The sequence below is a fragment of the Cynara cardunculus genome (genome assembly GCF_001531365.2).
Source record: "Cynara cardunculus var. scolymus isolate 2C chromosome LG 2, CcrdV1, whole genome shotgun sequence".
NCBI classification, from domain to species: domain Eukaryota; kingdom Viridiplantae; phylum Streptophyta; class Magnoliopsida; order Asterales; family Asteraceae; genus Cynara; species Cynara cardunculus.
Genome location: NC_037529.1, coordinates 57,085,690 through 57,111,243, shown reverse-complemented (window position 1 = coordinate 57,111,243; position 25,554 = coordinate 57,085,690). Strand labels below are relative to the sequence as shown.

Sequence of the window (25,554 nt, the reverse complement as noted above, 5' to 3'; positions counted from 1 at the left end):
ATATATATATATATATATATATATTCATGCAGTAAATGAAAGCAGAAGAATAGATCGACATCCATTGTGTAATTAGTACCAAATCTAAAACAAAAGAAATTATAAAACAATACCTACCAAGCTAGTTATTTCCCTATCCTCATCTTTTTTCGTATTTCATGTGTCCTGATGAATATCCCAAGTGTTGGCCGATTGCACACAGAACAYGATTTCTTCTTTCCATGGTGCTGCATACACATATACCAAAACAACAATTAAGCATAAAAGACAACAMACAATAATCTTATAAATAAGATAGATGATGATGAKAATCTAATTACCTTTAAAGCACACTTCTCACATAAATAATGCTTGCAGTTGGTCAYAACAGGGTTAACAAATGGATYTCTRTAGATAAAACAAGCAAAGGGAAGTMCATCATCTTCATCTTCAACATCATCTCATMATTCTTTAATGCCAATTTTCTCTTTCTTTCCTTCTCTGGTTCATTCCATTCCTTCTCCAGTTGCCAACCTGACTTATAATCGYCGCGATCATGTAAAAATTTACACGACTCACCGTAACCACAATAACCAKTTTGTTTATAGTCCTTAGACACATCTGGTTGGTAATCGAATCTAGCCGAAGTCCTAATACGAACRGGAGCTCTYTGGTTGGTAATCGAATCTAGCCGTAGCCATAGTCTGAATCTAATAGAGAACGGGCATGCTTCCTCTTTTTAAATCTATCATCACTTGAAATGTTAGACTCAAGATCTCCATGATTCGGTTTTCTTGACCATTTTGACTTTCATCTTYATTTGACAATGGCATATAAGATTKTTGATCATCCACATCAATAATGATGTGTATGTTTGCCTRTTTGCACATATATGCCCTGTTTCCAAGGTCTTTTCTTATGCCCAGAAGCATCCTTAAGAGCTTTTGCAGTTATATGGTACATTCTTAAGAGCTTTTGCAGTTAGAAGCTGCTGCAATGTCTTATGATGATCCGGTGTTGTCTGTTGATGACTTAGCTGATCAGGTTGCTGAGGTTCTTGATTATTTTGGGTAATCAAGAACTTATGCAGATTCTGCAATATGTTYACATTTGCACTTCTCACGTCTGTCAGGKAAGAACTACCATGACATCTGATTTTTATGTGTGAGTAAGTAAGTGGTTCTATTCATTTAGATCTACAAGGCTTTTTGAACTCCCTACACACGCTACTGTTTAGAAACTCTAACTTGAAACTTGGAGACATCTCTTTCAATCTATCATAAGATAATCAACTGATGAGCAGTTTTGCAATGTATGCAGATGAAGCAATATCAATTTCAACTACCAATAACTATTATTCTTGATGGAATGCATATGTTGACATCTTGTTTTGTTTAGTTTTCTTTTGATACGAACTATGATCTGCATATATAGACCAGAAAATATGAATGCAAAGTGGCTTCTTGCCATATCTAAGTCAATGATATTTTTAATTACCATACCAAAAGCAATTAGGTAATTCCCCCTATATCGAGTAATATTAAAGCATTTTTACTGCAGGAAGATACTGGTGAAAATGATCAATTGAATGTTGGATGGAACAAATTGAAAGGAAATTTCCAGATCACATGGTATGGGATGCCTTTAAGACATTAGTTACATGTTTGTTGATTTCAGATTGCTGCGTTTATTGCAGAACCAATAATGGGAGCAGGAGGGGTGATACCTCCACCTGTAGGTTATTTTGAGAAGGTTGAAGTTCTATACCTTCACATATCAGCCTACTGTTATCACAACAGGTTTTTGGACAGGAGCAACAGTAGGAACAAGAATGATTGTAACAGCAGGTGTGATAGCAGCCTGTTGTGATAGCAGCCTGTTGTGATAGCAGCCTGTTGTGATAGCAGCCTGCTGTGATAGCAGTCGAAGGAAATATTATTCTTTTTACATATAGTAAACATGTTTTGGGGGGGGGGGTTGAACCTTTTGAACTTGGACTATCTATATATCTTCAAAGGAAAAAGGGTGAGAGGATGCAAGTTGTTTTGAAATTGCATTACCTGAATAATTGTTTCCTTCAACTGYGAGTGTAAGMGGGMTCCAGAGTCTTTGACACTTTTAGGAGGCCATATCTKCAAAGAAAGTGCAATATTTGGTAATGTGCCATGTCATGAGCCATAATCCCAGATCTAATCTAATAGTACACAATCTGTATATGTTTTGATAAACTTATTATCTTCACTTCCGAGACTCTTAAGAGAACACAAAATTTGTAGATAGTCTAGAAGTAAACCTTCCATTATTCCCTATGGATGATACAACAACAATGTTTACCTGGTCATTAATAATTGTTTTATGCTTTGTAGGCTACAACAGGTGGTTCTAGGAAGAGGTCATTTTTTCATATCACTATTGGGAGGTGGGTGCTTGGTGGTCCTTAATTACACAAAAAAATACATGCATTACAACAGACACAAGGGTGTTGTGTGCATTATAGCAAGCACAGGGGTGTTCATATTAGAGACACATGGTTGCTGTATGCATTACAGGGGTGTTCATATGTTATTTAATGTAAACAGGTTATACCAGATTCTGAACCTGGGTATTTGGAAAACAGGTTCTCAGATAAAAAAAGTACATGCTGACATAAAGATTATGCTTAGGGTGTAGACTGACCCCTAAATTCACATGCTGCAAAGTAGTGTCTGTTTCCCTAAAGCTGGTGCTGTCACACATTGATCCATATATGCACCTTGATTTCTTAACAMMGCATGGATCGTAAATAATAGCTAAAATGATCTTATATCTCTGATTGCAAACAACTTGCTTTGCTTCTAAATTCTATTATTGCAAATTCTATTGGAGTCAATATCATCTCAATTGAAAAACAAGTTTTTTTTAACCTAAATACTCAAAAATGGATAAAAAGGTGCTCACATAAGATTTTCTAAATGGCAAAAGAGTATATGTCACATTATCTGATCRAGTACTAACAAATGCAAATGTGATTATGCAATTGAGCACCCAAAGGAGGTAAGTTACTATTTGGAATACCTGCTAAATCAGCTTGGCTGAATAGGCAGTAGCTTAGTATGTTGATCAAAACATATATAGAGCAATCAAAGAAAGAATCTCTTTGTCTAGAATCATTGCTTAGRTCTTAACACCCTGCCCCATAAATGGACTTGTTAGATGCGGTATCATGAAGGCTTAACTATTGTGATGCAATCTTTTTCACTTTTATTCAACTAATCTTAACTCACCTTAATCTTCAACTCAGAATGGCCAGGTTTAATAAATCCTCTAGAAAGAAGTCTTTAGTTTCAGGTTTGCAATATGAACACCCATAACCCATTAGGAAAAAGAGAAAAAAAGTAATCCACCAGGAGGAAAGAAAGTGTCTTGGTGCCTTTGAGCTTGCTAACTGATCAAACTATCAAAGAGCTGGCAACTTCTGTCTTGATGAAATTAGTTAATTGCTTAAAGCTTGATGTTCTTATATTGCAATAGTTGATACATATGTACAAGGACTTCTTTTGCAAATGCAAAAAGACATCATGTGCTTAATGAATAAAAAATGCTGGAGAGATTCAGGTAAGGATGATAAAAGATATTACATGAAACAATCTTCTCTGTTATCATATTGATACAAAATTAACATAAGGACATAAAGAGTACCTTTATTAGAGAATTCAGCCGTTGTCGAAGCTAGAAGATCAGCCTCAAGTCCCTGATCAAGCAAAACCCAAAAATCTCGACCTTATAAAAAAAGATGAAGACCTGCCGCCACAACAGTTTTAATATGCTAAACAATAACCCATACGGTACACCTACTTTCTTTCAATTTCAATTTTTTTTTTGAATTTTGCTCGCTCAAAACAAGAACAATACAAAGAATTCATACCTCAAAATCAGCTACCAATAGTAGCAAAGCAGCAAATTCTTGAACTGAAACAAAGTCAACAAAATCTCATATAATATCAAAGTATAGAAGGCAGAGCCAAAGTGTAATATATCTTGAAGGAACAGACAAAAAATCATATATTTATAGACAGTGATTTAATGTTTCAAATGATGGACTCCTTGCAAATGAACCAGTAGTAGTAAACAACCCTGTGAGCACCTCATACACCCCTCTAGATTCAGAAGCCAATTGATCCACTCATCAAAAACTTCCACATAAAACGAATATGAACCTCCTTGAGTACATAAATTAAATTAAACAGGAATAGAAAACGAATATGAACCTGTAAACTGCAATCTTTTCTAGTTGCTGCGATTACGAATGAATACCACCTCTAGATTCTGGATTGACACCGATGGATTGAAGCACATGTCAAATATATGCATCTCTAGTCAATATAATCTCAGTCGAATTAAACGATTTCATCGAATTAGGTTAGGGGCGATAAAAATGGGATTCGGTTTAGGGATAAGCAGAGTCGATATCAACTTAATCAAATTAAACGATTTCATCGAATTGGGTTAGGGGCGATAAAATGGAATTGGGATTAGGGTTGCGATAAAAATGGGATTGGGAATTAAATGATTTCATCAAATTGGTTAGGGGTGATAAAATGGGATTGGGATTGGGATTGGGATTAGGGTTGCGATAAAAAATGGGATTGGGTTTAGGGATGGGGGGTTTAGGATAGTATGCTTTAGTAGGTTGTACCTAAAGCAATAGAAGTTGTTTTTAAGAGATTAAGAGTTTTAGCCAAATGCATTATAAGATAGTATATAAGTATATATATATATATATATATATATTAGAAGGGTACTCGTGCAATGCATCGAGACACATCTTGATTTCAGTGTTTTGTTTTTTTTATGTTGATATAATACGTTTTTATATGCTTTTGAGAAAGCGAGGATGTTTTTATTTTTGAATAAAATATAAATCTAAAAATATCATAATTTTTTTTAAGAAAATAAAAAATATCATAATTTTTTTAAGAAAATATCGATATCAGTAGCAAATTAATCTTTTTAAAAATTCTTGTGTTTTGATATAATTTCCTTAATTAAAATTTTTAATTATATTAAAAAGATAATAACTAAATATTCTGTTAGAACTCTATAACTATCCTAATCTATTTTAGATTTTTTATATTTAAAATGAGTTGTTTATCTAATATTTGATTATGTTTATCTGTAGTTAGTTACACGAGTTCAAATATAGAGTTTTAATAAATTGTACGTATGCACAATTTACTTGTAATATTAAATTTTAAGTAATATGCATCAATAAACAATACTGTACATAAAAAATGGTTTTTAAAAGTTTTTATCAAATATTTTATAATATAGTATATATATTAATATAGACTCAACAATAATATATAATCAAAAAATAAAAGGATTTCAGATTCATCGAATTGAATTATCTTCAAATAAAAATAATCAATATCAACCTAATACATACGATTTAAAGATTAATACAGATTTTGAGAGCCCCTTCTGGACGCTTACCATTTTCTAATCCATCCGGGTTCACCTTGACCCGATTTGGACCCGACAGTATTTGTATCGCACTCAGACGCTAAACCCATCTGCGATTCAAAATCAGACTTTCAGCGTTGCTACGATTAGCCTCGCAACTAGCGGTGAGCTACACATCCTTCCCCTGCTCAAACCCTACAAACAAAAATCCGCCAGGTTTTCCTTTTGATTTACCCACTGAAATGTTCAAAAAGTGAGTGATTTTCTCTACAATTTTCACTTGTTCTTGATGTTGCCCATGATTTTCCTTTGAATTTGTTTATATTGTATGTTTTTGATCATCTGTCCATTGGTTGACATTGATTATTGTTCTGTTAACTGATCCTATTATATGGCTTGTTCTTTCTGGGGAAGCGAGTGAGGTTTAGCGATAAAAGGCAAAATTATTTGGTGCATTTAGGATGGAATCTACGGTAGTATTCGCTCTTCTCCTTAGGGGCAATTACATTGCTTCAAAAATCAGTGTAAAAATTGATTTCCAGTTTCAGAAATCCGAGTGTTGCAAGATAAGTCAGAGTTCAATTGCTAAAAGAACTGCTTTTTCCAATCTGGATTCAGCAGTTGATTTTTAATTTTTTCATATATGTCTCCTTTTCAAAATGGATAATAGTGACCATATGTGATTCTTTTTGTTACTCCAATGGGTTGCCTTCCAGCTCAAAAATTTGTCATCTTTTTTGTTTGTGTTTTGTAAATATTGTGATGTTCTAGGTTTAAAACGGGATTGGAACTTAAGTTACAAACTAATGAGAAATATTCAGGATCTTGTAATTCAAAGTGTAAACTTCTTCCTCAATACTAAGTGGTAACCATCATCTTGGAAGACAATAACATTGAGGTGTTTATGGGGCCTGGTAAAATTCATATTGCCTAAAACCCCCACCATGTATCTGTTTAAGATGGACCATCATGAGGACAGTGCTATTGGCAAACGTCCTATGTATGTCTTTTCAACACTACCTTCTGGCTATCCGTAGGAGGCACACTTGTGATATTGACTGTGCCAATTTTGTTCTTGTGGTTGGGATTTACTGAAATTGCCCCAATTATATACTGGTGTTTCCATTACAGTACTTTCAGGACATGTAAGTGAACATGTTTTTTTGTCTTTCTCCTGGTAATAGAGGTTCATGTTTCACTTTACTTGGAACAACTGCCTTTTTCCTTTCATCATGTATTGCATTATGTACTCAAGTACTATATGCTACTCTCAGGTTTACCTCAGAAGATGTATCCGGGCAAAATCAAGTCAAAGCTTCTGTGCAACGCAAAATTCGACAAAGCATTGCTGATGAGGTTATAAGAGCAATTCTTTGTCATAGTTCTTATAAATATTATTGTTCCCAATACAGATTTATTGATATCTGACACTTTTACCTTCTGCAGTACCCAGGATTGGAATTAGTTTTGGATGATCTGCTTCCAAAGAAGTCTCCACTCATTGTTGCAAAATGGTTCACCCTTTTTACTAGCTCATTTGCTTTCTCATGTGCACCTGTTCAACAACAGTCTTGTGTTATTTAACTAGCTTCTAACACCCTCTTGTTTGCTGTCTTTGTTTTAATGTTGTTAGCCAAAATCATCTGAATCTGGTAGTGGTGAACAATGTTCCACTGTTTTTCAACATACGTGATGGGCCCTATATGCCTACACTACGACTCCTTCATCAGTGTGAGTAGATAATGGGTTTGCAAAATATTCTTACTTTTTGATCATTAGTTTGAAGTACTGGAGGTGCAGGCTGAGGTTTGGACTTCATGATGAGATGATCTAATGAAATATTCTTGGTATGATGTTGTACCAACCAACAAAATCAACCGTCAAAAGCTTAACGACTTTGGACTTCTTAATGTTCTTTTCAATTGTTACTCACTATGGTAGCTTAATCTTTCCATTGGACAATAATTCTTGACCAACTTAGTGGCATATTGGATCTAGAAAAGTTATCATTTTACTATCTAGAATACAATGCTGGTAGGCAGTGAGAAATCGTGTAAAGTCCATTTCTCATACACCTTAAAAGATTTTGGCTATTAGATCATAGCAGTTAAGACTTTAGCGTGCTTTGAATGTTATGTAACAATGGAGTGCATTTTGTCTACGTATGGTCGTATTGAAGTGGTTTGAGAGAAGTTCTTTACTAATACAACCCTCCAAGTCTTTCTTTTAAGATTCAAAATCCTAGTGCCTCTCTCCCCCGAAGTTCTAATAACCATTCTTAATTTTCTCTCTCTTCTATAAATCCTCCTGCAGACAAACAAACACAAACCTGTGGCTACCTGCACCATAACTGTCACACGTATTCTGTTACTGAAATCCCCTTCAGGACTTTCATCCCACCCCCCAAAAACTCTGTATAGTATCCCCATGCCACCAGAAGCAGCCACTGATTGATTGAAAAAGCCACCAAAGATTGACCGCACCACCCACTTTGATTCATTACAACTTGGTAGGGAGACCTATTGAATCAGGGTTCCTACCACTGAGGGTTATGGTGGCAAAATGAATTTAATTGCACATCCCAACTCACTGAGTAGAATCAGCTTGTGATCCACACAAGTACCCACGTTATTTTTTTTATCAAACATTTACAACTTGAAGAAATACCATGACATCTAGTACAAGAATGGTACCACTTCGTTTACTTGCTTAGTTTCCTCTTCATTAACATCCAGCAGCATTTGCATACTGAATCTCATAATAGCTTTTTTAAATTCCTATTTGCATGTAGATCCAACCATAATGAAGAAACTACAAGTAGACAGGGGGGCAATAAAATTTGTCCTTGCTGGTGCTAATATTATGTGTCCTGGTCTTACATCTCCTGGAGGTGTCTTGGATGATGAAGTGGGTGCAGATACTCCCGTGGTATGTGAAAACCAAAAGTCTATGACAGTTGCTTAATCTACTTAAATGTTAATTTCAGCAGGTGGCTAGTCTTTATTCATATTTTGCTTGCCATCAATTTATATCTTAAGACATACTAGTTTTATGATAAAACCATTGGTCTCCTAGTTTCATTAGAGATAACTTATTTTTTTTTATTTCACTATGTCAGGCTATAATGGCTGAAGGGAAGCAACATGCTCTTGCTATTGGCTTTACAAAAATGTCAGCAAAAGATATGTGAGTATATGTTGTTCTTTCATTACATGTCTTGTCATCAATCTTTTGGGTGAAAATAATACCATATTGTTGGGAAAAGTATATGATATTCTTTCATTAAATGTCATTTTATCATCTTTTTGGGTAAAATTGGTCCCATAAGATAGGGAAAAGAACATAAACATCTTAAATGAATTAAAACCATGATGGAAATCATGTGGTAGTTTCCATACTATTGATGTAGGATGGTAATTTCAGAAAGGGTGAAAAGGGGAATTTTGAATTGGGAAAAAGGAACCTGGGTAAAGCAGAAACCGTAGGATCTCTTGAGCAGCATGCTCAAGACTACTGCACACATTTAGAGAAGTAACTTGATATTTGGTACGATTATAATACTCTTCTATGAGAAACCACAACAAAGGTTTTTCCTTATGTAGATCAAAGTGCCTAGTCAATAAATGATAAAAAGTGATTTCTGATGTCGGACATTAAAGGTCATCAATAAAGAAATATCAACATATCTAAATTCAAACATGAATTAATAAGCTTTTTGTGGTTGCAAAAAGCTTGCCACCAGCAAAGCAAAAATATTGTAACACTTCAAAAGTGAGAAATCAACATGGTGGAATTCTTCAGCACTATCCAAACTATTTATGGCAATGCTTACCTCACCACTTAACCAAATAATATTGGTATCTATCTTGGGTTCTTGATTAGTCAACACAATCTACTCATCCAGAATATTCTTAATTATGTTCACTGTTTTGTTGTGAAGAAAGAAGAGGTGCAGAGGGAACATGCAAAAAGAGAATAGATACTGGCTTGTCTTGATCAGCATATATTTGTGGAGCAGAAAGAAATAGCAGTCAGAATGGGGATGAAGCATTAGAAAACCCATGATAAGGGATGTGATCTTCCTTATTGAATACATGATCAATACTCTTTGAAAGGTCCAGCTCATAAGCACCAACACTGCTCCTTATATGAGCTCATATTTGGCCCAGCCTCTGAGCATGTACTCCAAGTGTGCTTGGATGAAACTTTTTGAGCATGTTGTGAGAAGGTTGGCCGGTCACCTTCACTGAGTTCGGGATGCTGGTGAAGTATGTTGCTTCTAGATGATAAGGATGATTAGTTGCTCTTATCTATCTGCAAGTGGATTACAAATATCATCCCTTGACTTGCCCAATCTGCCCATTTTGTTCTTCAATTTGTCACCAACAGTCCCTCAAACAGAACCATTCCCATTTAATCTTTGGCTTAACTACCCTACTTGGATCCCTGCTCCATTGAACGCCCTCACCATCCAAGTCCAACTCGCATCACCCCTGTTGTTCTTCCTCCAACACCAAGAAACTCACAATGAAAGGAAGCACTATACTACATTATTTTCTAGATCTCACTGATATTCTCCTGATTTAATCAAATGCAAATAAATGCGTTAAAAGGAATTGGTTTTTAACCTGACCGGATGGGTTCATATGTGACCTGGTCACTGACAAAGCTACACACCTCTAAAAGAAATGTGTGCCAATTTTTGGGATCAGACTTTAGAAATGAATTTAATGGAATAAATCTTTAGAGCATCTGTTGAGGGAAGTTTTTGTTTCTGAAACATTTTAGCTTAAGATTTGCATCCTGCATCACTTGTGTAAGTTTATTGGGTGGGTTCTTGCCTGTATAAGTTAAAGCTATTATTGTCTATTTCATTAAAAGAAATATTGTTATTATTGGGATCATTAAGTGTTAAGTTATTCTCTAGATGTTACGCATTCGTCTTAAGATTGTTGTCAAAGAATTCTGGGGGCTTAATGTAGGACGATAGTTCCTGGAAGGTAAAAGAACTTCTAAACAAGAAAAGAAATGAACCAGGTTACTGCAGAAACCCTCAGGACTTATGAGCAATATTGCTTGCACACAATCAGTTTAATAACCTCGATAATAGTAATGCTCTTCTTTGACAAACCACAATAAAGCCTTGGTCTGTAAGCCCTATACAAAGCCAAGTCCGTGTAAACAAATTTAAACAAGCAATGTGGGGCAGAAGTTTAAACAAATGACAAATATCTACACGACTACACTCAACTGATTCAATAGTAATAAGCAAGCAAAGTAATGTTGTTGCCTATAAATATTTTACATCCCTCCCCCTCTGTTGTTATATGTGACCCATGCACAATGGCAGGAATATTCAAGGTGAATGGTAACTGCAGTAGTACACTTGTTTTTTACATACCATTTGCAATTTTGTGGGAACCTTTAATAATTTTGTATTTCTGTTTGTTCTGTCAATACACATCATATCCTAAATTCCTAATAGGAAATCAAATGATCCCCATATAGATAAGATAGTTGACAAGAATGCTCGAGTGCATGGATTATCTTTTCCCAACAGAAATTTCTTATGTTTCTGTTTGTATGGTAATGGGAAATTCGCATTTGATATTTTCAAATTGTATCATATATTCAATTTTCACTCTATATCATGTAAACGAAGCTATAACTAGAATACTACAATATGATGGAAGACAAATCAAATTGAAGAGCAAGATTTGTAGGGTAAATAAATATTATTCTCTTTCATAGAAACACAGGACAAGACTTGGTTTGAGGGATCTAGGATTGTATACCTACTTTTAATAGGTTGTAATCCCTTCCCACCTGTAAGAATGTGGTTGAGATTTTGTTTTCCTCCCAATTTCTAAATAAAACCGCTACTTATGAAAGGAAAAGATAAATTTGAAAGTTTATCCATCATGCTGAAGTTTCTCCTTTTGAACTGAATGAATGCCTATTCCTGATCCCACTTAAGATTCATACATATTCTTACTGTCAACTGTTTTCTTACTACTACAGAAGGGCAATTAACAAGGGCATTGGCGTGGATAATATGCATTACCTTAATGATGGCCTCTGGAAGGTAATATCGTGATACACTCTTTTGGTATTTGAACATTTTTGCTCTTGAGAATGTGTGCAACAATTGTGTTTCTGCTCCCAACTGTTGTCAGTAGGAATGCAATATAGTAGGGACGAACCCACTGTGAATTAGTTGTCTTAGATTTGTGTGATATGAAAAGTTTGACTTCTACCTTGCTCATTCACACGATTCCATTTCTTTCTGCATTTTTAGAACCGGGAATCTTGTTTTAGGCTTCAGCCTAATGTAAAACCAACATGATAAGTAAACGGGTGTACGTTTACTTAAACTGCAAAATAAGACTTCATTTCTGTTATCATCGACCTTTAAAAACGATAATTACAAAACAACCAACTGTAATTTAATAACCAATAAATAGAAGTCATCAGTTCAAACTGTCACTCCCGTTTTGAGTTTTCTCCACTAGATCTCTCATGATCAACATCATAGATGCATGCCCGTAGCGATGTCTCTTCTCTTTGATTCTGCTTCCATCTCCCCTCTGTTAAACATAAACACAAACACCCGCACATGTGTTACACCATCTATAATAAATACTAAATTCTTTCCCTGTTCAATGAAAATTGCAACATTATATTAAGAGAAATGTTTGTTTGTTAAATACCGTTCAATAATGACCAATAAGAGAAGCTTGTGGACTTGTATCTTTAGCAGTACTTGTTTATAATGATGCTTGATAAGCACGTAGCTTTAGATTAAACGGTTGCTAGAAATTGGAATGTTGGTTGTAGTTTTTACGGGATAAAGGAAATAATTTTGTGCCGTTGTAGATGTACACGAAAATGCTACCCATAATAATCTCTCTAAATACTTATTCTCCCATGCAACCTTCCCCCTTGAATGAAGATGAATGTTTAGCAATTTGATTCGTTTGTAGCTTCTGTCTTAAATAACCTGAGTATGTCTTTGGTTCTGTTTGCAGATGGAACGTCTCGATTGAGGTTGTGCCTGAAGATCTGATGCGATCAAAATTTTGCAACATCAAGAAAAACTGCATACTTGTTGCAAATATGTCCTGCCCTTCTATATCCTTCCTCCTTGTTTTTTTTTTGGGTTCTCTTGCTCCTTTCATGTAAGTTCTTAGTCAACCTGAAAGAGCACCTGTTTGTCATCTTGTATTCATATACAATATGTAATTTGGAGTGCATGATTGTGACATCCCTATCTCACATCGGTTGTAAGCTAGAAATGTGACTCATAATTTTTTGGCTTTGAATTACTAAAATAACTTTTCACCAAGGTTTTTCGGTTACCTTAGGCTTAAATTTAGCTTGATTTCTGGTGTTTGAGCATTATTCGTTGCTTCTTTGTATCCGGTGACTTATAAACAGACTTTTAGCTGGTGTCTTCTGTTGGTATCCATGAATGGTTTATTTGTTGTTTTCATATACTTCTTTTTTCCGCTATTAACCATGTTCATCGCACATAGTTCTTGCTGCGAATCTTGATGCTACCGCGAACATGATCGCAAGGATTTTATGTGTGCATATAGCAAGAATGATGTTGGTCTCAAGTTGTTATGGATCCAATTGTTATGGACCAAAGCTCATATAAACCAAATATTTTAAAGGTATATTCTAGAAGGTCCAAAAGGGTAAAAAAGGAAAGTGGCTAAGAATGTTAGTTAGAGGCGTGGTGCTTAAATAAGGATGAGGCTGGAAAGAGAAGGTATTATGTTATTTTTTCTTAAATTGTAATTGGCTCTTGGCTTAGGTTTTGAGATAGGGAAGTTTTCCTTGGATTCCCTATTTTGTTATCAGTTTTTTCATTCAATCAAATTGGCCGACTTACTCTATTCCTACTCTGTCTTCTTATTTTTTAATAATCTATGAATTGTTCTTCTTCACTGGTCCGACCTGCTTAGACCTATGGTGTGTCCATGGAAACCAGAGCTCAACAAACACGTCTCGATCAACATGAGGAACAACTCCAACAACTTCAGTCGGATGTTTTGGAAATCAAAACGGCGATTAAGGCTTGGGAGGGAGATCGTGCGGAGGAGGAATTTCGCAAAATTGTAATGTAATGGGTCAAACAACAAGGTAAGCAGACTAGCTCGGATACTGGAGGACCGTCGATGGTGTGCAACGGTTCTCCCATCATTCCGATATCGTTGATGGGTGATATTCCGGTGAATCAGGGCAGGGGTATCTCCAATTCCGGTTTATGACAGGAGGATTCACGATGGCGTCGGGTGGGAGTCTTGCAATTATCGGCTCACAATCGGGATCTCCACAAGGATTTCCTTGGGCCGCAAAAAAGATCAAGCTGCCGGAATTTCATGGTTTTGATTCGCAAGGGTGGATTAAGAAAGCGGAATTGTATTTCGATATTCATGGTACGCCTCTTCATCTTTGAATTCATTTGGCGCAATTAAGCATGGAAGGCGCCGCTCAACACTGGTTCACGATTGTCAGTCAGATTTATGATTCGATCACTTGGGAACAATTCACCCGGGAGCTGTTACAGCGTTTTAGCAGCCTCGAAATACAGAACCTGTATGAGCAGCTAGCGATGATTAAACATGTAGCCTCTATTCATGATTACATAGACGATTTTGAATACCTGTTATCTTTGGTTCCCCGATTGCCGGAACCTCAGACTATGGGTTATTTTGTTGCGGTCCTACGGGATGAGGTTAAACGATGGGTACGCCTATATCGTCCTCAATCTCGCCTTGATGCTATGTATTTGGCAAAGGATGTAGAGGTGATGATCTCGCTCGGCAACATGGCGTTATCTTGATTTCGTTACCAGGGTGGGAGTGGGGTAAATAATGGGCATTCTTATGATACTCGACCCACTTCGTTAGGCCGCTATGAGTTAAAAGGGCCCAATGTTCCCTCTAATAACGATAAGAACACACTTCAACGTCCGGATCCAGGTCGTTCGTTGTCCGTGTCGCGTTTTCCAGGGGCGTCTCCACTCGACAACACTCAGTTCATTAATCGCAGTCGGGGGGTCCGATCTCTTACACGCACAGAATAGGAGGAGAGACGGAAGAAGGGGTTGTGTTTCCGTTGTGGACAACAATTCGGTCCAACTCATAAATGTCCGGAAGGAAAATTGTGGATACTTTTGCTGGGTGAGGATGAAACAGTGGGCGACGATGGTGAGATTTACGTGATGGATACGATTGATGAACAGGTGGCTCACGATGAAGCTGATATTCCTATCGGGTTATGTTCCGCATTGGAATTTTTAGAAGCTTCGTTTAATTCGTTGACCGATGGGACAATATTGAAAATTGAAGGGACAATTGCCGGAATTCCTATGGTAATTTTGGTGGATAGCGGAGCCACCCATAATTTCGTCTCATGGAAATTAGTAACTGCTTTGGGGTTGGCTGCTAGTTCTTTCTCGGGTATCAACATTTAGCTGGGCGATGGCCATAAGATTTTCGTTAATCAGTGTTGTCCGAACTTGAAAGTATTGGTGGGAACATGAGAATTCGATTTTGAAGCATTGGTGTTTGACATGGGGAATTTAGATATGGTGCTGGGTATGGAATGGCTCAAAACGTTGGGTGAAATTATTCATAATTGGCAATAATCGTCGATGCGTTTCCAATACCAGGGCACTTCGGTATACCTCCAAGGTCTTGGCAAATCCCAAGTATCGCAGACGTCGTTTCATACTTGGTTATCCTCGATGGTTACATCTCCTACTCTTCTAGCGGCGTATCTTGTGCGATCCAAATCGACAGAAGCGGAGACGTTGTCCATAACACAACATCGTGATTTACAAACACTATTCGACAACTTTTCAGCTGTGTTTCGTGACCCGACGGGTCTGCCACCCAAACACCCTCATGACCATCGAATTTCGTTGATTACTCCGCATGAACCAACCTGTGTTCGTCCCTATCGTTATCCTCCATTCAAAAGGCTGAAATTGAGAAACAAGTACAAGAATTATTGAATTTGGGAATGATTCGTCCAAGTAAAAGCGCCTTTTCGAGCCCCGTTATATTGGTACGAAAGAAAGATCACTCGTGGCGAATGTGCGTTGATTATCGGGCCCTTAACAAAGCTACTATTCCCAATAAGTTCCCCATTCCGGTAGTGGACGAGCTCATCGATGAATTAAAAGGTGCCCAATATTTTTCGAAATTGGACTTGAAATCGGGGTATAATCAGATTACGATGACGCCAGACAGTATTGAAAAGACTACTTTCCGCACCCATGACGGTCATTACGAGTATTTGGTAATGCCGTTTGGGCTTACAAACGCTCCGATGACTTTTCAAGCTGTGATGAATGATGTTTTTCGTCCATTATTACGCAAGTATGTAATCGTTTTCTTCGACGATATCCTTGTCTACAACCCTTCTTGGTCTAGGCATGTGGCTGATTTGCGGGCCGTGCTTCAAATTTTATTGGATAATCAATTTGTGGTTAACCAAAAAAAGTGTTCGTTTGGCCAACAGTCAATCGAGTATTTGGGCCACATAATCAGCGGCAGCGGAGTTGCAATGGATCCCAAAAAGATTGAAGCAGTTTTAGCATGACCAGTACCCAAACAATTAAAAGGGTTGTGAGGTTTGTTAGGCCCACTGGGTACTATCGGAAGTTTGTTCGACACTACGGAAGTATTGTGATGGATTTAACAAAGAAAGATTCCTTCTCTTGGAATTCGGACGCTCAACAAGCATTTGAAGCCTTGAAAAATGCTTTGGTCATGGCTCCATTATTGGCTTTCTCATATTTCCATCTTCCATTTGTTGTGGAATGTGATGCTTCGGGCAAAGGGATTGGGGCTGTGTTAGTGCAACAACAGCGACCAATTGCTTACTTAAGTAAGGCGTTAAGTGAGTATAATTTGGCGAAAACTGCTTATAAACGGGAGATCATGGCGTTGGTTTTGACGGTACAACATTGACGTTCCTATTTATTAGGAACTCGTTTCACGGTTTATATCGCCCAAGAGAGTTTGAAGTTTTTGCTTCAACAACGGGTAACAAGTCCGGATCAACAAAATTGGGTGGCGAAATTACTGGGTTATCAATTTGAAATTTGTTATAAACCGGGCCGCGAGAATAGGGCAACCGATGCTTTGTCCCGACGGGCTGAAGAAGGCGAGTTACACTTAATCACGCCGTACCCAATATGGCTGCAAGGGCCCAACTTATTGGCGAAGCCAGAAATGATGCAGAAATTCAGCAAATTATTCACGATTGTCAACACGATCAGGCGAGCCATCCCGGTTATTCGGTTCATCATGGCATTTTGTTTAACAAAGATCGTTTGGTCATTTCACGAGCTTCTAAGTTTATTCCATCGTTGCTCGAGGAATTCCATAAATCGGCATCCGGAGGTCATTCTGGCTATTATCGCACTTATCGACGTTTGACTTCTACTTTGAATTGGCCGAGAATGATAGCCGCTGTCTAATAGTTTGTTGAAGCTTGTGACTTTATGCCAACGTTGTAAGGCTAACTCTACTTCTCCGGGTGGCCTCTTACAGCCGTTGGATATCCCTGATGCAATTTGGGAACATCTATCGATGAATTTCATTTTGGGATTGCCCAAGTCTAAAGGTTATGATGCAGGGTTAGTAGTGGTGGATAGACTCTCGAAATACAGCCATTTCATACTCTTAAAACACCCATATACTGCAAAGTCAATCGTTGATATTTTTGTCTGTGAAGTCGTTCGTCATCATGAGATTCCGAAGTCCATCGTTAGCGATCGTGATCCATTATTTTTGAGCAATTTTTGGCAATAAATTTTTCGATTGCAAGGTACTCAGTTGCGTATGAGTTCCGCCTACCATCCAGAATCAGATGGCCAAACTGAGGTTCTTAATCGTTGCTTGGAAACGTATTTACGGTGTTTCGCAATTGATCAACCACGTTCGTGGTCTATCTAGATTTCGCGGACAGAGTTCTGGTCTAACTCCTCCTTTCATGGAACTACTGGTACCTCTCCTTTCGAAGTGGTTTATAGGCGAAAACCTCCTACCATAATTCAATTTATTCCCGGAGAAGTTAGAGTGGAGGCTGTGGGGCAAGTGTTACGGGATCGAGATGAAGTTATTAAACAACTAAAGGTTCATTTGTTGCGGGCTCAATCGATAATGAAAAATCAAGCGAATAAGAAACGTCGAGAGGTGAATTTTCATGTGGGAGAATGGGTTTATGTAAAATTGAAGCCATATCGACAAATGTCAGTTGCTCCTTGTATACATTAGAAATTGACAGCAAGGTTTCTTGGGCCGTTTAAAATTGTGGACCGAATTGGACCAGTTGCTTACAAATTGGAGTTACCGGTTTCTTCGAAAGTGCACCCGGTCTTTCATGTTTCCTTGTTAAAGAAGGCTGTAGTGTCAGATACAGTGGAGCAAATTCCCCCCTCTCCCCCCCCCCCCCGGAGTTAGAGATCAACACAGCCGATAGCAAATTGTTATGGACCAAAGCTCACATAAACCAAATATTTTAAAGGTATATTCTAGAAGGTCCAAAAGGGTAGAAAAAGAAAGTGGCTAAGAATGTTAGTTAGAGGCGTGGTGCTTAAATAAGGATGAGGCTGGAAAGAGAAGGTTTTATGTTATTTTTTCCTAAATTGTAATTGGCTCTTGGCTTAGGCTTTGAGAGAGGGAAGTTTTCCCTGGATTCCCTATTTTGTTATCAGCTTTTTCATTCAATCAAATCGGCCGACTTACTCTATTCCTACCCTGTTTTCTTATTTTTTAATAATCTGTGAATTGTTCTTCATCACTGGTCCGATGCAAATATGTAATTAGTTTTTTTATTTTCCTTGTAATTGTCTATATTTCATGAAACTTTTTACTAAGAGGACATTGTTTATCCTCGTGTTTTATTAGATAATAGTTTTTTTTTGGTCAATACTTAGAGGGAGATTGTTAGACACCAATTTTTTCATATAAAAGTATTATAAAAAGAACAAGTGTTGAAGTCCCAGGTTGAACGACATTCTAGAGATGCCTAACCCGATGATCACCTGGCAAAGCAGAGACCAAGCCTATCTCTGGAACTTCCTTTTGACTCAACATATTCAACAATGTTCAAGTATGAAGGTGCTCAACCTCAACCGTTCCCGCCTAAAATTTGTTAGAGTACCTTTACACGTGGGCAGTCTCCATTGGCTAGAGCTTTGACTTAGTTTTCATATGCTTATAATTAGTGGCTCATGCTTTGTTCATTGTAAGCTTTTGAATACACACTTCACACATACACTGTTGCGAGCATGGTGAAGATCAATCCAAGCATATTTCAAATCCCTTCAATCAATACAATGACGATGATGTCTACAATCTGCTGGTGATATCTTATTTGCTTATCATTATTGTTCTTGCCTATATAGATCTAAATGTCTTTTGCTTTTACACTTTGATTAATTAGATCTATGAAATTGAGAAATTTATAACCAACACCTTCCACCATTTGATTCTATCGTGCACACATTAACCAAGAGAAATTTTTTTTGATGTGGAAGAGCAGACAAAACTGCAACCATAGAGCATACTAAGAACCCTCTAACCTGAGACCTTCTCCAATACGACCAACAAATGGTTCTTTTTGATGTAGAAGATCAGACAAGTTGCAACCACAAAGCATACTGAAAGCCCCCTAACTGAGACCTCCTCCAACTTGGAGCTCTGATTTGTTGGGATATTGGCCTCAACATGTTCCAACAATGAACAACTATAAAGAAAAAAAGGACAAGAATTTACGTGGTAACTCCAAAACCGAAGAAAAACCATGGTCTCTAAAAGAAAATCTATTATGTGAATTTTTTTTACAATCACACTGTTCTAATCTCTCAAGCTTCCCCCAATAATACACACTCTCAAAGATTTAACTCACACATTTCTACCTTTGAAACACGAGAACAAGAAAGAAAGAATGAAATATTTAAAGTGTATTTTACTGGGACGATTTGAAACCGCCATTCATTGCTCCACTGATGTGGAACAAACGTTGCAAACTTTTATTTTATCTTAGCCACATAATTCTCAACATCAAAACGGAGAGAGATAAAAAATGGTTACTCAAATATAACACCAATACCCTGAACAGATTAAATTAAGTTACTAACAGGAGCATTAATAAATGTTTGATGGATGGATGATATGTAGTCCTACATGTTTAACAGAACCATTGACTTCATTCCCAACCAGATGGACATATGGAAGCACATGCACATAGAGTAGCAACATGCTGGCAATATATATATATATATATATATATATATATATATATATATTATATATATATAATATATAGCCTCGCGGTGGTTAGAAGTTTTTTATGAAATCATAAATGATAGCAGTGGATTCCTGAGGCTTTTCTTGGTTGAGGAAATGACCAACACCTTCCATGACAATGACTTGTTGAAGCAATGGCACATCTTTTTTGAACCCACCACCATGAACATACTCTTTCAACCCTGGTGTCGTGTACACCATGTCTTCATCTCCTACTACATAAATCACTGGTACCTTCACTTCTGCTCCACTCCAAGCTGCTGTAAGCTCCCAGTTCCTGCAGATAAGTTATATACCACATATATAAACCAGATGCATGGCACAAAACTCTTTGGGACTATGTTTAATGATGACCAAAACCGACCTGGTTTAAAAAAGAGAAAGCAAATAGGCAACCCTTACACGACCTGTTTGGTCAGCCAGCTACAGGTTGGTCCTATGGTTGGTGCCAAATGTCACAATGTGGGTTGGTTTTTATAATAGATAGTACAAATTACGTTGAAAAAACAGAAGTAAATTTTTGATAAAGGATTGAGTTGGTTTGGGTTGCTGTAAACATAGCTGGCCATCTGTTTAGAGGACCAACAATAATGCATTATAGTTGGCCATCTGTTTACAGGACCAACAGTAATACATTGTTCGAGCTATTAATTTCTGGTCAAGCTTTAGTCTACGATGTATCTACAGAACCCTAGCTATATATAATTATATATATATATATATATATATATATAGTTGGATTCCGATGAGAAGGAGAGTTAATGTGAGAAGTGTAAGAACAGACCTTCGATGCATACTAAGATGAGATGCACCAGATCAATCCTCATATCAAAGACAATTCATTGGTGGGTTTGATATTAGAGGTGATCAAGAGTCCAAATCATCTCTCACTCTTCTCACCTCAACTCTACTTCTCATACGATCCTTCGTATGCGTGTGTGTGTGTGTATGTGTATATATATAGGCGTTCTAACAAAAAAATTACGACACATTTGAAATAAAATATCTTATTCGTTTTCTTCATGATTAGAGTTGGCTTTTTTTTTAACGTTCAATGAACACACTATTTCTACCATTTTTAACATATTTTTTTTAATGATTGAATTAAAAATAATTAAACACCTTTCTATAAAACATATATTTGTTTTTCCTTAAAATTAACATAATTGTTTTTCCTTAAAAAAAACCATATAATTGTTTTTCCTTAAAAATATATAATTGTTTGATGAAACTTAATTGCTATTAAATCTATTAAGATACGTTGGTAAAAAAAGTGTACAGCCCAATAAGACCAACCCTTGCTATTAAGTCAGTTTTGGCGTTTCCGACTTAAAGAGACACATTTGTCTACGGGTGAAGGGTGGCGAGGGATGTGACTGATCCTAATTCCCTCTACGATACGACCAACTTTGGCCCAATAATAATCGAACTGCCCTATTCGATAGATAAAGATGGATAGAAGAATTAATACATACAGATCCAAAGCACGATAATAGTTCAACCCCCCAGTGAAGCCTGTTTTCTCGAACATATCCACGTTGTACTTAAGCTCCTCCTCCGATAACCATGGTGGCAATGGCAATGGTGAATCCAGCCCCTTTAGTCTGAAAGGATCAGATTTAGGCAAGCAAGGGGGTCCTGGTCTCTTATCTGTTAGAATCCTCTTTAGAAATTCTGCTGTTTTATTGCTTTTTATCTCAGCTTCAATCACTCCAGCTTCCTGAAACCCACAAACATTGACATTGTTTTCGTTTTTTAAGTTAGCAGCCCATGTTCCATTAAAGACGCTCGCATGATACTTGGTTTCGTTGTCTCTAGCTTCTTTAATGCATTCGATCCATGGTTGTAGCACAATGTACAAGCATCCGAAGCATAAATCTTGGTCGTCTTCTCAGTCTTTAGTTTAAAAATGACACAAAACCAGTGTCAACCAGTTCGAAACTTAATGCTAATAATTTAAAAAAAAAAAACCAAATAATTTTATCCAAGAGTCCACATGCATTTATGATTACGATTGAGTGAAGACAACATAGAGAAGAAGGGATTTGAAATTTGAATATAAAATATCTCATAAGAAAACAAATCTAATAAAACTTGTGGACCAAAACATCGATTGTTAACAGGCTTGAAAATTTGAAAGTTTTGGATTCTTTTTGGAACGAAAAGGATGTAGGTTTTCTGCAGAAATTAATAAGGAGATATATATGTTGGGGTAATCATAAGGTTTACCAAGTCTCTGTTTACTTGGTAAACAGGTTGTTAAATAAAGTCCTATTCTTTAGGATGAGTCCATTTTTATCTTAGTTTGTTAGGTTGCACGTTCTTTACTTCTCTTTGTATTGTACGGCTATTTAAAGCCCATCTAGCTACCAGTTAATAACAAGTCAGTTCATTTCCATATTGTTGGTTTCAATTGTGTGCTAAACGCCAGATTAACAATATATACATATATACATATATATATATATATATATATATATATATATATAAAGAGAGAGAGAGAGAGAGAGAGAGGGAGACCTGAAATCTGCACATGTAGTACTCTTCACCAAAGAAACTTTTCATGGCTACAGTAGGTTTCATCTTGGGATGTCTTGGCCGATGGGGTACGGAAATGCAAGCATAAGCCTTCACCTTTTCCGGCCGAAACATGCAGAGGTACCATCCGATCATTGCACCCCAGTCATGGGCTACCAGGTACACCGGTTCTCCGCCCAGCGAGTCTATGAGGGCCACCAGGTCCCCCACCACATGGAGACAGGTGTAGCTTGTTGGAGACGGTGGAGCATCGGTGTCGCCATATCCACGGAGGTCAGGTGCGATACAGTGGTAGCCGAGGGCGGCCAAGGCTTGGATCTGGTGGCGCCATGTGTACCAGAGCTCCGGGAAGCCATGGAGGAAGAGGATTGTTGGGCCATCACCCTTTTCAGCAACATGCATATTGATTCCATTGACCTTCACTGTTCTGTGCTCGATCCCCTCCATTACAAGAAGCTTCAACTATCTTTGGTATACACAAAAACAGCGGCTATGATGTAAAGTCAGTCAGAAGTGGATGCAGTTTGTCCCTTTTATAATGGGTATATTTGGTTTATATGTGGAAATAAATCTCAACCATTAGATAAAAATAATCAACGGTCATAAAGGACAATGATGAATGTGTTAATATGCAAATTTAATGATATTTTCATAAGCATGTACAACATGGTCTAAATATAATCTTCATATTTAAAATTAAAAATTGGTTACTCTTTATTTCTTTACCCTTAACTTCAATTTGAACCAAAACCCATTTTTGCCATTTAGTTGAAATTTACACAATAAAAAACCTTATTAAAAGGCTTTTGATTGTGTAACTTGGGATTTTCTCATCAACTAATGGAAAAAATGGGTTTTGATTCAAAGTGGTGTGTTCTTGGATTTGAAATTGCTTAGAATCGGCAACAATCTCAGTTCTTGTTAACGAATCACCTACTAAGAAATTTGATATGCTAAGAAGATCCGTCAAGGGGACCCGTTATCACCGTTCTTTTTTTCCTAATCATTGCGGGCTCTCTTATTGTGGGCATACTAGAAGCGGTCGATCATGGAATCTCTAAAGGAATATCAATTGGCCACCCTGATAATGATTCAATGGTCTCACATTTGCAATGTGCAGACGATATGATTTTTTTGGGAGTGTAGTCCATCAAATTTGCGAAACTTGATAGGGATACTTAAATGCTTTCAACTTGCTTCCGGTCTTAAAGTCATCATTCTGAAAAGCATATTATTTGGAGTGGGGGTGAATGAAGTCGAACTATAAATTGTTTTTGGGGAGTTTGGTACAGTCAGATCCCTTTTATTGATCTTGGGCTTCCGGTTGCTGCAAATATGAAAAAGGCAAACGAGTGGGAACCTATCATTTTAAAATTCATTTTTCCGTGCTTCAAATCGTATTATTGATAACCTTCAGAGAGTGGGACGTTCTTTCTTTTAGGGGTGTGAACAAGGCTTCTCCTTCTCGAGCTTGATAAGGCCCTAGGCAGTCCTTGTTTTCAGGGATTAAGGGTGGGAGGTTTAAAAGCTCTAAATTGTGGGTCTTGTGGGTAAATGGTGGTGGAGGGTTTTCAATGAAGAGGATGCATTATGAGTTAGAATTATTAAAGGGGCTTTTGGGGATGATTGTGGTGTCTAGGTAGGTGAATCACTAAGACGAGGTAGGGAATCACTAAGACGAGGTTTATGGTATATCAATTACATATAGACTTTGTATCATCTTTTGGTAAGAGAGCAGTCAGTTCTTGACATTTTTTAAGCTCTGGGCGAACATAAAAACAGGGGCCCCACTGCAAAAAACAAGGCTTTTAGCAACGACTTTTGTTGTCGCTAAAAGTCCATTTATCATTAGAAATAGTATATAACAAAAACATGTCGTCGCTATAACTTGTGACACATGTCATCGCTAAAAGGCGCATCGTCAAAACTCATTTTTCTTGTAGTGACCTTCGGTAAATACAAAAAAAAAAAAATTCAATAGATGTTTTTCATTAGTATAAAATTGAGTACAAGAAATGCTAATAATTTACTGAGTAAAGAAATCTTATTTATCTTTATTATAGATATATAAAAGTGTACTTAAATTTACGTACTTCTTATTAKGTAATTTTAAACCAAGAGTATATAAACTATGGTTGATAAATTTTTATCAAAAGTAAGAATTTTTTTACTTTATAACAAGAAATATGTGTTATTTTGATACAAAAAGAGAATTCGTGTTAATGAAATAATCGTGAGGTCAATGAGAGATTAATAATAAAGAAGATTATCAAGGTAATATCGACAAGTAGACAAATGAAAATCAATAAGAATATGAAAGAAAAGATGATCCACTGAGATCTAGTAAAATAAATAATGAATTAAACATATAATATGCAAGCTCAACAAATGATTGTTTGAGCACTTAAATATAATCTTGTGGTGTGGTGGAATCCCAATGAAAGATACATAAGTCAAACAATTGATGAAAATATTTAAATTCTATTTTTCTTCTTTTTTTGCTCAACTAAAATAAGATGTTAATATTAAAAGTTTATGGAACATGACATATATAAAAGACATTACTAAATACATCTAGTAGAAAAATTTTATTAATTAATCACAAAACTATGGAACACGTCATAAATCATAATAACAATAGATTAATTGTCAAAATAAAAAGTAAAATATTTTATGTAGAAACAAAAATAGATAACAATAGTCAACAAAAACAATTAGAACAACATAACCAAATAGCAATAATCAATAAAAATAGAAATTGATAAAACTATCTAACAAAAATATATAGCAATAGCAAGCACAAGATCTTAACGTTGAATTGTTGAAGCACGAAAATAGTCAAGCATATATATAGAGATAGCAATAGCCAACATCATTGGACCTTGTTGGAGATAAAAAAAAATTAGAGAGGCAATAAACAATAGCATATAATGAATGACCAATTAATTTTTTTTATTTTATTCTCCAATGTAATTAGTTGATATATTTTTGGGCTCTTATCTCTCTTATTATATGCTACAATTTTTTGGTTTCTTTAATTTATTAAATTCTTTTAGACTACTATATATTTTAAGGGAAAAATTTGGACCCCTGATATTTTTGGGCCCTGAGCGTGCGCCCGTGCCGCCCTCCCCTAGGGACGGCCCTGAAGAGAGTGGGGAAAGGGTTAACTACTTCCTTTTGGGAAGACAAGTGGATAGGGAATTGCAAGCTACGTAATAGCTTTCCACGATTGTTTTAGATTAGAAAATGGATGGGG

General features: G+C 36.6%; 2 protein-coding genes across 2 annotated transcripts; one reads left to right on the top strand and one right to left on the bottom strand.

The window, feature by feature from the left end:
• Positions 1-5,539: 5,539 nt before the first annotated feature.
• LOC112507713 (malignant T-cell-amplified sequence 1-A) lies at positions 5,540-12,776 on the top strand. Its single transcript, XM_025112391.1, has 8 exons — positions 5,540-5,674; positions 6,696-6,777; positions 6,868-6,935; positions 7,055-7,152; positions 8,213-8,349; positions 8,540-8,607; positions 11,443-11,506; positions 12,450-12,776. Exons 1-8 carry the CDS (start codon positions 5,664-5,666, stop codon positions 12,465-12,467), a joined length of 546 nt encoding a protein of 181 aa, XP_024968159.1. The 5' UTR covers positions 5,540-5,663; the 3' UTR covers positions 12,468-12,776.
• A 6,988-nt stretch (positions 12,777-19,764) lies between these two features.
• Positions 19,765-22,742, bottom strand: LOC112507548 (epoxide hydrolase A-like). The gene is made up of 3 exons (XM_025112185.1): positions 22,278-22,742; positions 21,233-21,477; positions 19,765-20,034 (listed from the first exon to the last, which is right to left on the bottom strand). Exons 1-3 carry the CDS (start codon positions 22,740-22,742, stop codon positions 19,788-19,790), a joined length of 957 nt encoding a protein of 318 aa, XP_024967953.1. The 3' UTR covers positions 19,765-19,787.
• Between the last annotated feature and the right edge of the window lie 2,812 nt (positions 22,743-25,554).